The sequence below is a fragment of the Cryptomeria japonica genome, chromosome 5 (assembly GCF_030272615.1).
Source record: "Cryptomeria japonica chromosome 5, Sugi_1.0, whole genome shotgun sequence".
Lineage (NCBI taxonomy): Eukaryota > Viridiplantae > Streptophyta > Pinopsida > Cupressales > Cupressaceae > Cryptomeria > Cryptomeria japonica.
In genome coordinates, this window is record NC_081409.1 from 901,585,598 (window position 1) to 901,597,650 (window position 12,053).

A 12,053-nucleotide genomic window follows, 5' to 3' on the forward strand; every position below is an offset into this window, starting at 1 on the left:
GTCATGGAATTTTGTTTATTATTCTATTTAGATTAATTATATTATCTTTCAATATAGGCATCATTCCTAGGCTCTTTAGAAAATGCCTAGGTCAAACTTGTGCCACTAAAAAAATGCTATAAAGATAAGGAGGTGATCTACAAATAGGTATCAAAGTATAGAAATCAATGACAATGAGGTGAAATAAAATTGCATAGGTAACAATTATATGGACATTAATATTAAAAATAAGATTAAATGAAGATAGATAAGAATTGGGCCACTAGCCAAAGCTAACAAAAGAGTATATCAGATGATGTGTTATTGTATTGAGATGTTCCCATGAAGGTATGAGAAAAAACTAAATGAGGAATGTAATTGTTATTCTAATTTCATAATTTCACCATGAAATAAGCTTGCTTCTTTAATGTTAACATTCAAGTCAACACATTTGACTTTTGAATTATTCAAATATAAGAAAATAAACAAAATATTATTTAGTGCTCTCTCTCTCTCACAAACACATTCAATATCTAACTAGAAATGAAACTTCAAATTTATTATTGTAAATAAAAAAAATCATGTTAGTTTAAGAGAGTGCAAATAACTAGAATAAAACATATTGCTTTTTAGAGAATTTCAACTTTTCGTTTATTTAACCCTTTTCATTTTATTTCAGTTGATTCTTTAAGAATCCAATAAGTCAACAATAATTGTACATATTATCTCATAAAAAAGTAATAAATAACTATCTTAAATTTCTTGACTTGTGTGAGATGTTGACATAGACAACTAAAACCTTTGAATTCATCCCATGTAAATCTTAAGGTCGATTCTCTCCAATTGAGTTTACCCTATGAAAGCTTGTTTAGGTCTAATTTGCAGCCCTGAAATGTTATAAGGGAACTAATCTCCATATCACTGAACTAACCTCCCTATTCTCTTTCTTTCAAATTTAAGAATAATTCGCGATATAATCGATGGATAATGAAAAACTGGAATCTATATCCTGATAATATTGTCAATCACATGAAAGGACAATGTCCTTCGTCAATTTAAATAAAGCTGGATGTAGGGACCTAAACTCTCATGTCGTGGAATATGATCTGAACGCAACTGTAGCTTTTTCACACGGGTTAGCCGCAAGAGTAGATAGTCATAGCTGCCTCCTATCAATTCCTATTAAACACACTCAGGTTTTCTTTCATCCATGCACAAGATCTTCTCTTCTATTCTTTTTTGTTCTCTAAGAATGGCGGAGGCCTCTCTTACCTTCCTCTCTCTCTCTCTCTCTGCTATTTCGGGCACTGCTTAAAAATGATGATACAAGAAAGGCTGATAGCCCCAACATTTCACTTCACACTACCACGGGTATGCAAATAATTGTTCCACTTATACTAACGGAAATTAACGTTTATTTTTGTCAATCACGTTGAAGAATAATGTCCATAGTCGCTTTAAATAAAGGTAGATGCAGGGACCCACACTCTCATGTCTAGAAATATTGATTCCAACTATGTTTTTTTTCACATGGGTTAGTCAGTCATAGCTGCCTCTACCAGTCCCTATAAAACGATGTCTTCTTTTATTCATTCATCTCTTATATTATTTTTTTGTTTGCTAAACAATGGCGAAGGCTTTTCATGCCACCTTCGTATTCATGCTGATTTCTCTCTCTGCCATTTTGGGCACTGCTGAAAATTATGGTGGAAGAAAAGCTTACATTGTTCACATCCTCAAGTCCATGAAGCCCCAACACTTCGATTCGCACCACCACTGGTATGCTTCAATGCTTGACCAGATCGTGCAGTCCGATCCCAGTGCAAAGGAGATGTTATATACATATGACACTCTCCTGCACGGCTTTGCTGCGCGGCTGAGCAAAGCAGAGGCCCAGGCCATGGAGGCTATGGACGGGTGCTTGGCTGTCATCCCCTCCTCCCTCAGTAAAATTTCCACCACGCACACACCAGAGTTCCTGGGTCTCTCCTCCTCTGGATTGTGGTCGCGCTACTCTACATATGGCAAAGATATCATCGTGGGCATGATCGATACAGGAATATGGCCTGAAAGCAAAAGCTTCAAGGATGAAGGCCTTGGACCTGCTCCCACTGGATGGAAAGGCGCGTGCGAAAGTGGGAGGGGCTTCGATTCCTCCAACTGCAATGGAAAAATCATCGGAGCTCGATACTTCTCCAAAGGCTACGAAGCGCAGAACCCGACTCCGATTAACGAGACCTTGGAATACAAATCTCCGAGAGACAACAATGGGCATGGTACTCATACAGCATCGACCGTGGCTGGCGCCGCAGTTTCTGGGATCAGTTACTTTGGCTTTGCCAATGGGACGGCGAGAGGGATGGCCCCTCAAGCCAGACTGGCCATCTACAAAGCCTGCTGGGCAGACGGTTGCTATGATACGGACACCGTTGCTGCCATGGAACAAGCCATTGCTGACGGCGTCGACATCATTTCTATTTCAATTGGGTCACGAGATAGGGCATTTTACAATGATAACAAGGATATTGCAGCATTTGGGGCCATCGAAAAGGGTGTCTTTGTTTCTGCCTCGGCAGGCAACGATGGTCCTTCTTCGTCTACTCTTGGTAACGTGGCGCCCTGGATTACTACTGTGGGTGCGAGCAGCATCGATAGAGATTTCCCTGCATCTGTTCTTTTGGGCAACAAAGAGATGTACAAAGGCACTTCCACCTACACCCGAGTACATGATGCGACCTTGCAACGGCCTTTTCCATTGTTCTATGTATCCACCAACATCAGCACAAGATATTGCCTCTCTAGCAGCCTTGAACCTAATTTGGTTAGGGGCAAAATTGTGGTATGTAATCAAATATCTTCCTATGAAGAAGTGGCGAGAGCAGGGGGTGCAGGAATTATTGGGGCAAATGAAAGGCGTTACGGGTCACTACAGCGCATTACTAACCCGAACACTCTGCCGGCTGTCAGCGTGAGTTTTACTACTGGAGAAAAAATCAAAGCCTATATTAACAACACAGGGAGTAATGCAACGGCTACCATGAGTTTAAAAGGATTGACAGTTTTGGGCAAGGAAACAACTGCTCCCATGGTGGCCGCCTTTTCTTCAAGGGGGCCGAGTAAAGGGTATCCGCAAGTTCTCAAGCCGGATATAATTGCACCAGGTTTGAACATATTGGCCGCATACACAAAAGTGTTGCCCTACAACATCCTTTCAGGGACATCTATGTCGTGTCCTCACGTCAGCGGCATAGCAGCGCTGGTAAAAGCCATACATCCTACATGGAGCCCTGCCGCTATCAAGTCCGCCCTCATGACGTCATCCTACTTGATTGACAATGCAGAGCAGCCAATCAAGGATTCATTTACAGTGAGAGCAACCAATCCCTTCGTATTGGGCGCGGGTCACGTGGATCCAAATGCTGCTGTAGATCCGGGGCTTGTGTACGACATGGCACCTCAAGATTACATCACCTTCCTCTGCTCTCTAAACTACACCAAGCAACAAATTGCTCTTCTCACAAAGAAGTCAGTTTCCTGTCCCAACTCCAGTTTGGAAGCCGGTGATCTCAACTATCCATCCTTTTCCGTTGTGATGAAATCAGGGAGCAAGTCATTTCAGGTCAAGAAGAGAACAGTGACATATGTGGGTAGAGAGGGTGATGCAGTGTACCGAGTGAGCGTGAATAATCCTGCTGGCATCACTATAAGCGTGGAACCACAAACATTAAAGTTCCGAAAGCCCTTGGAAACGGCCAGCTATAGTGTAAAATTGGAAGGCACAGTCGCTGCTGGTGGCGGCACAGCTTTTGGACAGATAATGTGGAAATGTACCGAAGGAGGGTCACAGATTGTGCGAAGCCCAGTTGCCGTAAACATTGAAGCTTGACGGTGACTGTTTCATCCTATCATTACATAATATTATATATTTAAATGTACTCCAAGTACCACTTACAATTTAGCTGGCCACAAAGAGCCCTTCTAATATGTAGTGGGATGACAATACTATGTATATTAACCTTTTTCATATGTGTACATTCTCTTTCGGTAAAAATAAATAAATAAATAAATTATATTAGAAAGTTTAAGGGATACATCCATAAGAAATTAAAGATAAAGTTTATTAAAGATTTATTATGAAAATAAAATTTTAAAAATACAGTTTTTATTTTATGTTAAAAGAAAATTAAAATGAAAGTTAGAAAGAAAGTCATTATAAAATAAGATTATTGACATAGATAATATTAATGGTGATTTTCAATCACATTTTACAATAAAAGCACATTGCAAAGATGAATAAAAATGTAGAAAAATAAAACTGTGAAGAAGATACAAAAATGTAAATAATTAATAACCAAACAAGAAATACTTGATCATTCTAGCATCAACCATTTTGACATTTTGTTTTGAAGGTCTTGTTTTCTATAGAACTTCCACCATCTCAACCTTTTGAGATTGGGTCCTCATTGACGCTCTATACTTTTAAATTAGAGGTAATTCTCTAGAAGAACAACTAGTCAATACATTTGTTTTTGAATATAATTAATTTTAAATATCATACCACCTAAAGCATTCAAAAATTGAATACAACTGCAAACAACACACCAAAGATTATGCATGTCATCTAACCAATATAATTTTAAAAAGTGTAGGCTTAATTTCTATGAATTCAATTTCCTTGGATGTTTTACCTTGAAACTAATAAAAATGTTGAAAATATATTAGTCATGTTCATTTAGACAAGATTGTTCACCATTCATGTAAATTATATATTTAGGTTCTATATCTATAATAAATGTTTGCGCTATCTCATATCTCAAATTTTAAGATAGCCTCTAGTCATCAAGAAACATAATTAAGTCACAAAGCATTCAAACTTTTTTTTAAATAGTGGTTTCTTTTAAAACAAATATTAATAACCATCAAACGATACAAATTTTAGAAATAGATAAATAATGCTTTATCTTTTGTGATATTTAAGAAAAATTTAACCATAATTAGATGACAATAGAAATCAATAATAAAATAAAATGGACTTATAAATATCAACTTTTTCAAATTCACCTTCAACAACTTTAGCAGCCTCACTCTTTTACTCAAAGACATCATCAAGATCCATCTTTAGGACACTTTGAACAGACAACTCTAAGTCAAACAACAGAAACAAGGTAATAAGAATTTGTCTTTTTTGGTAATTTAAAATTATATTAAATTAAATCATAGATCTAATACTTTGTATTTCACAAAATTACTATGTATATTGAAAATGACAATTCTATTAAACTATGTTATCCTTTTTATTTTTAAAAATATTTTAAACGTAATTGAGTTGTTCCTTAATCATTCTTGTGTAAATTGTTCATTTACAATCATCTTATTAAGAGATTCCAACTCATAAATAACGTTCACTTGTGATTGGTGGGTACCTTAGAATAGGTATTGTTGATTTTTAAATTATGTATTTTCTACATAAATTTTTAAATAATTTGTTGCAAGTTTGAGCTCTCTAAGTGTAACATGGCAGCAAATATTTGGATCTTTGGGCCTAGCCTACAAGATGTTTCTTTTTATCTCACTTTTCTTGTATGCATCCTTGATTAGTATGGTCAATTTTTACACTTTAATGTGGTCTCCATGAATGTAAAACAAATAGTAATTTGCCTAACTTTTTCTTTAATTATACATACCTTTAACCATTATATTTAATTTTATAACCAAATATTTAATTCATAAAATATTCACTCACAAAATTACAACTAAGTTTACCTACCTATATTTATAAGACTTATCACATTGGCCTAAATTAAAGATGAAAGTTAGGCTATGTTTAGTTTACTATTATAAAATCATGAGCATTATTCTTAATCCCAACTCCTTATATTTAATAACCTTTTCTTATGTAGATGACTCATAAAGTAAAATGGAGTTTGGTTTCAAACACATCTCTCAAAATTTTCTTTGACCTTTTCTAATGTATCCAATTCTTGCCAAAATTTGAGTTCAATATTTTCAATCTATTTTATAAAAAAAATTAAAATTTCTCATAATTGTTAAAGTTATTTAGGTCAAGTCGATACATATAAATCTTATCAAATTTTTCAATATATGTGTCACACTTATCTTTTCATGTGTCATAACCCTCTTTTCAATGTGTTCTTTTCAAGCATGTGAAAGGACCCATTCACCACCATTAGATTTAGTCAAACAATTTTATTTATATATATTCTTTTAATCTTGTCTTTTGATCTTCTATCTCATCTTCTAAATTCATCAATCTATTGATTTTAATTGGCATGTTCTCCTTAACCCTAATCTCTCATGAATCCTTCACTATTGATCTCAAATTTAATTTTAACTCTTGATCTTCTATTCTCAACATTTATAAATCAACACATTTTATATTCTTAAACATTCCATGTTTATCCCACCACAAAAATATTAATCTTGAACATATCAACATAAGATAATGTACAACATATTGGAGAATTCAAGATATGAAAATAGCATCATGATATATTTCCACTAGTGAATAAATAAGCACAAAAGCATGTCTATTAAATATAAAATATATAATGAGAGCCTTGTATATATAGGCAAGGTAGATGAGGTAGGAAGCTAGGAAAAAATGTCTAAGTACCCCTCAAAATGTATAACACATGTTTTCTCATGTATGACAAGTAATTGTGTATGTCTCAAGGGTGCATGCAATAGGTGTCTAAAAAGGTGAGTACATATGTATCAACCTCATGAAATGAGATTATAGTTGAAATTCCCTAAATAGAGACTTAAATAGTGTAAATAAGTTATCCTAGAAAGGATGAATAGATGGCTAAATATGAAAAGACTATATTTACACGAACACCCCCTCCTAAGTGCAACTTAAGGAATAATTTATAAAAATATAATGGATCTCAACTACTAAGCCATGTTAGTACCCATTTATAAATATTTAATAAATGAAATGAGAAAACTTGTAAAATAAAATCTCTTCTCCAAAAGAGAAATGATAGAAGTAATATATTTTCAATTATGTCCTCCAAATAAATAATGTTAAAATCTACAAATAGAGATGATATGTTTGATACAAATGTCTCCCCATATTATAGATTTAAAAAAATTATATATCAATATCTTGGTCCATAGCATCAGTAGAATTCATCAAGATGTCAACTCTAGAGTTAGATGTAACAATAGGTGACATAGAAAATATGCTCTTGAATGGGATTTGGAGGAGGTGTTGTGAGGTGAGTATCTGGATAAAGATAGGGGACCAAAAAGTGGCCACACCCCTTTTTGGTCCCATCCAAGATATAACATAGTATTTAATAACACACTGACATTATAACATGGTCGCATCACGACTTAGTAGTAATTGAGCTAGGCATCTCAATATGTGTTTTTACTTTCTTATACTTTAAGTTACTTTTCATGTATATATTGGTGGGATGTTTGAGAATGGTTTTAGATCTCTAAGGTTTCTAATGCAAATTCTATATTTTATAAGATCTTATAATTTTTCAAACTTAGTCAAATTTCAATAGTCAACAAGCTTCTATCATCCTTCTTTCACTCTTTTTGTCCCACCCACAATCTAGACCTCTCTCTCCCTATCACTCTCCCTCTCCTCTCCTCTCTCTACCTCTCTCTTTGTCTCATTGTCTCCTCTCTCCCCCAAGCTATAAATCTCATATATTTTTATATAATCAAATTTTAACAATTATTATGCTCCTATCATCATTCTCTCTGTCTATCTCACTCTCTTGATCTCTCCAAATCTCTATATCTATCACTCCCTATCACTTCCCCCTCCTCTCTCTCTCTCTCTCTCTCTATTCTTATCTTTATCTTCCCTCTCCCTCTCTCCCTCCATCCTCCCATCTCCAATTATCTCTCTTTCACAACCCTTCCCTATCTATTTATCTCTATACCTCCCCTCTCCCCCTCCCTCCCGCCCTCACTCCCCCATTTGTCCCTCCTTCCCTCTCCATTTCTCTCAATTTTTTTTCTTCTCTCCCACTCTTTACTTCTACATCACTCTTGCATCCCTCTCTCTCCATCTCTACCTCTCCAGTTTTCTATCTCTTTCTATGTATCTCCTCTCACTCTCTCTTCCTCCCTATACCTCTCTTTCTATAGGTAGCTCACCCTCCACCCTCACCTTCACCCTCTCTACATCTTTATCCCTCTCTACTTACATTTATCTCCCCTCTCACTCTCTCTTTCTCTCTCACTCACTCAGTCACTTCTTATCTCTACCTCCTCTCCCTCTTGTCTCTCCACATACCTGTCCCTCCTTCCCTTCCTCCCTCCCTCCACTCTCTCTTTATTTGATCTCTTTCTACTTACTTTTCTCTCCTTCCTCCTCTCCCTACCCTCTTCCCCTTCTCCTTATCTCCTTCCCTATCTCCCATATCCCTCTATCACTACATACCACACCCTCCCTCTCTCTCTCTCTCTCAATCTCTCTACCTACTACTCTCAATATTTACCTCTTTCTCCATTTGTACCTCTCTCTCCTTCCCTCTCTCTCAATAAATTAAAAATTTGATTGTTTTGGTCAAATTCCTCTATGTTATGGATGTTTCTTTTTGGGCCTCTTCTTTTGACAACCTTATTGGTGAGCCATAAAAAAATTATATGCTAGATGTAGGTGGAAATGACTAGAAGGTTTGTGGTTGATTTTTATTGATGGGACACATGCCCATGATTATGCTTGAAGAATAATTTGCAATTAGAAAACTATTATATAAGATGGATATGATATGGTTGTTTTATGAGAAATATGGGCTTGTTTTATGTTGATGTGGTAGTTACTTTTTGAAACCATTACATATAGAATGCATGGTTGAAGCATTGATACCCAATTTGTATTTCTTCTATGTATAGGTGCAAAATTTAATGCAATGCTCCATATCTTAGTACTATGTATTTGTTCCTAGGTTGTGTCAAAAGCTTAATGAATATTCTTTGAATTCTAAGACTTTGATGATGTATTCTCTTTTGAGACAAATATAAACATATTATAAAACAAATAGCATTTGGTCATTGACTGATATGTGTTTGTTTGATTTTTGAATAAAAGATGAATATTAATTGATTAATGAGATGTTCCATTATGAAGCCCATTTATCTTAACTCCTACCTCCACTATAAGTGCCCACTCCACTATAGAACCCTCTCACCTAATTTTTATTATAAAATGACTTGATTATTTTTTTTATTCCATTCAATTTACATAACTTAAAAAACATGATTTTATTTCATTTATATTTTCCAAAATAATATATAATTGTATTCCCTTTCAAAATTCATGATAAATCATATATTATGGTAAAACAAGAGTCCTTGAAATTTAATCTCTTCTGCAATACTGAAAAAAAAACAATAGAATATCCTCCCATATTATTATGATAGAAAAATATGTCTCCTTTTACCATAGTCATAAGTGTCATCCACATAAATTTCCACTATCAAGGAATAATGGTATATCCATAATTCAAGTCAATGATAAGAAAGACATCATAATTTCCATATTTTTCCACATATTGTGAGAAGCCATCATAACATTTAATTGAATCGAATGAATTTACTCCATTCAAACGCACTAGGTATATGTCGAATTTCTTGGCATATTATCATTTTCTATTAATCGCACTAAAATATTTAATGATTTTCGAATATGTCGGTGGTGCATATGATTTTATGCACCGAAGACTAGTTTTGACTTGTCCCCATGACATATATTGAATGATGTCATGTGCTCACGTTATTAGGGAAAGCAAATAGACAATAATTTATAGGAAGTGGAAATTTTAGCTAATTAGTCCCTAGCACAAGACTAATGTTTTCAGTTTCATGCAATTATTTCTGTTTGGAGATTCGTGCCAGCAGAAATTAAACATTTATACTATAGTTTGGAGGGTTCTAATTTATAAAATTTAATTTTTACAGATTTCTCTTTTTTTTTAATTGGTTACTTTTAATTTTGTTAGGCTAAATTTTTTCTTTTTCAATTAAATTTTTTGGAAAAAAACTTCGAGCCAATAAATGCTAATTATTATTCTTTTCCATATTATTAACCATAATAAATTGGAACTTGGACCAGATATTTAATTTCTTTTACTGCAAACTCTGCCCTTTTTAATTTCTTGCACCATCGTGGACAACGTGACATTTTTCTCTAACATGAAATTAATGCACATTGTGTTGGTCTTGGTACTCATAAGGGGCTGGGGAAAAAAAATGGACATGTGATTTATAATGGAAATATACATTTTAAAAATATAATAGAAATTTAATAATTTAATATTTTTAAAACTTTTAAGTTTATATGATTGATTTAAATTTAGTACATATTGTGTTTAATTTTTGGTAAAATAAAAATATAATTTTGTTTAATGGATTTATATTGAGAGTTTAATTGTCTATAATTTTTTTGTTAGTTGGGATGCATTATAATATAATTTTTTACATTTTAAATTATATTATTTTATATTTTACATTATAATTAAATTTATATAATTTTAAATTATATTATATTTTATCTCTCTTGTATCCTTATTTGTCTCACCCTTTTTCTATTACAAACATAATATGAACTTTTAATATTAGTCTAATTATCTTCTTCATTTAGAGGTTTTATTTCAATTGTGTTTCAGCTCCTATAAGTAGATGTAAAGTTAATTTGAAACTATTACTTCTCTATTAAGATCTTTGTTGCAAACACCATTTGTTAAATGGCCTACTAATGAAACTCATGCAGGACATAAATTTAGTTCTCTCTCTCTCTCTCTCTCTCTCTCTCTCTCTCTCTCTCTCTCTAGATATATGTATATACACACAAAAAAAAACACACACGCACAAAGAGAGAGAGAGCTCTATCTCTATTCAACTCTCCCTTTCTCTTACCATATATCTCTATTTCTCTTGTCATATATCTCTATATCTCCCTCTTTCTCTCTCCCTCTATCTCCCCATGTTTCTTTATCCATCTCTCCATCTCTATTGTACTCTATCTCTACTCCTCTTTTTTTGTCTTTCTCTCTATCTCTCCCTTTTCTCCCTCTCTCTAGATCTATCTATTTATGACTACATCTCACCACCTCTCTCTCTCTCTCTCTCTCTCTCTCTCTCTCTCTCTCTCTCTCTCTCTCTCTCTCTCTCTCTCTCTCTCTCTCTCTCTCTCTCTCTCTCTCTCTCTCTCTAATATAGCATGATCCTAGTGAAAACGAAGCCTAGTTATCTTATCAATTCAAAGGTTTTTTTTTCAATTGTGTTTGGATCCCCATTGATTTGAAGCTATCACTTCTCTATTGATACCTTTGTTGCAAAAACATCATCATGGAAACCAAATGACCCCATGAACTACACAAATGTATGCAAAAAATAGACCAAAATATTATCTAATTAACCTTCCATGCCCATTCAACGTACCTATTGCACACTAAAGTGCAATTTCTAGAAGATATAAATTTTAAAAAATTAAAACAACAATTGAAGTAGTGAAAGAAAGAAAGATATAAATAAGTAAAAATAAATGTGTCTATAATAATATTCTTCAAATTTCATTCGGGAAATTCCAAAATATTAAAAAGTGTCCCAAAAAAACATTTGCTCTACCCGAATGATTGTAAAAATTTGGACCTATGTTGGATCTTCATCTCTATATGTACAACCCAACTTACTATAATTTATTCTATCTTATCTTATCCAGCTTTTCAATCCTAAATTTTCTTCCTCTTTAATGGCTCTAGCCCCATGCCTCTTTGCTTTGCTCTTAGTTGTCCTAGGACAACGTTCAATACGTGGAGCTTTGATATTTTTGGTGTGAAATGTGATGGCTTGGTTTAGTTTTGGCTACAAATCTTGAATTTTGTGTTTTTTGTGCCTTGTAAGTGAATTGGTAGCGTATATGACTGGCGCAAATTTTTTGATCAAGTATGTTCAGTCGAATGTAGCTATGGCCCAAAGGTTGACATCTTATCTGGGGGTTGTAATTGGTACTAATATCAATAGTTGGCCATTGAAGGTAGATGTGTTAATGAAGGGCTATAGTGAGATGGATCTTCTTGTCATTT

The 12,053-nt window shown here is 34.0% G+C and overlaps 1 protein-coding gene across 1 annotated transcript; it reads left to right on the plus strand.

Moving 5' to 3' along the window:
• Positions 1-1,631: 1,631 nt before the first annotated feature.
• LOC131034668 (subtilisin-like protease SBT1.4) lies at positions 1,632-3,995 on the plus strand. The gene has a single exon (XM_057966239.2). The coding sequence runs from the start codon at positions 1,640-1,642 to the stop codon at positions 3,863-3,865; it is 2,226 nt and encodes a 741-aa protein (XP_057822222.2). The 5' UTR covers positions 1,632-1,639; the 3' UTR covers positions 3,866-3,995.
• The last annotated feature ends 8,058 nt before the right edge of the window (positions 3,996-12,053 follow it).

Coding starts and splice junctions, on each gene's coding strand:
- LOC131034668 (XM_057966239.2), top strand. CDS start 1,640: ATGCTGATTTCTCTCTCTGCCATTTTGGGCACTGCTGAAAATTATGGT.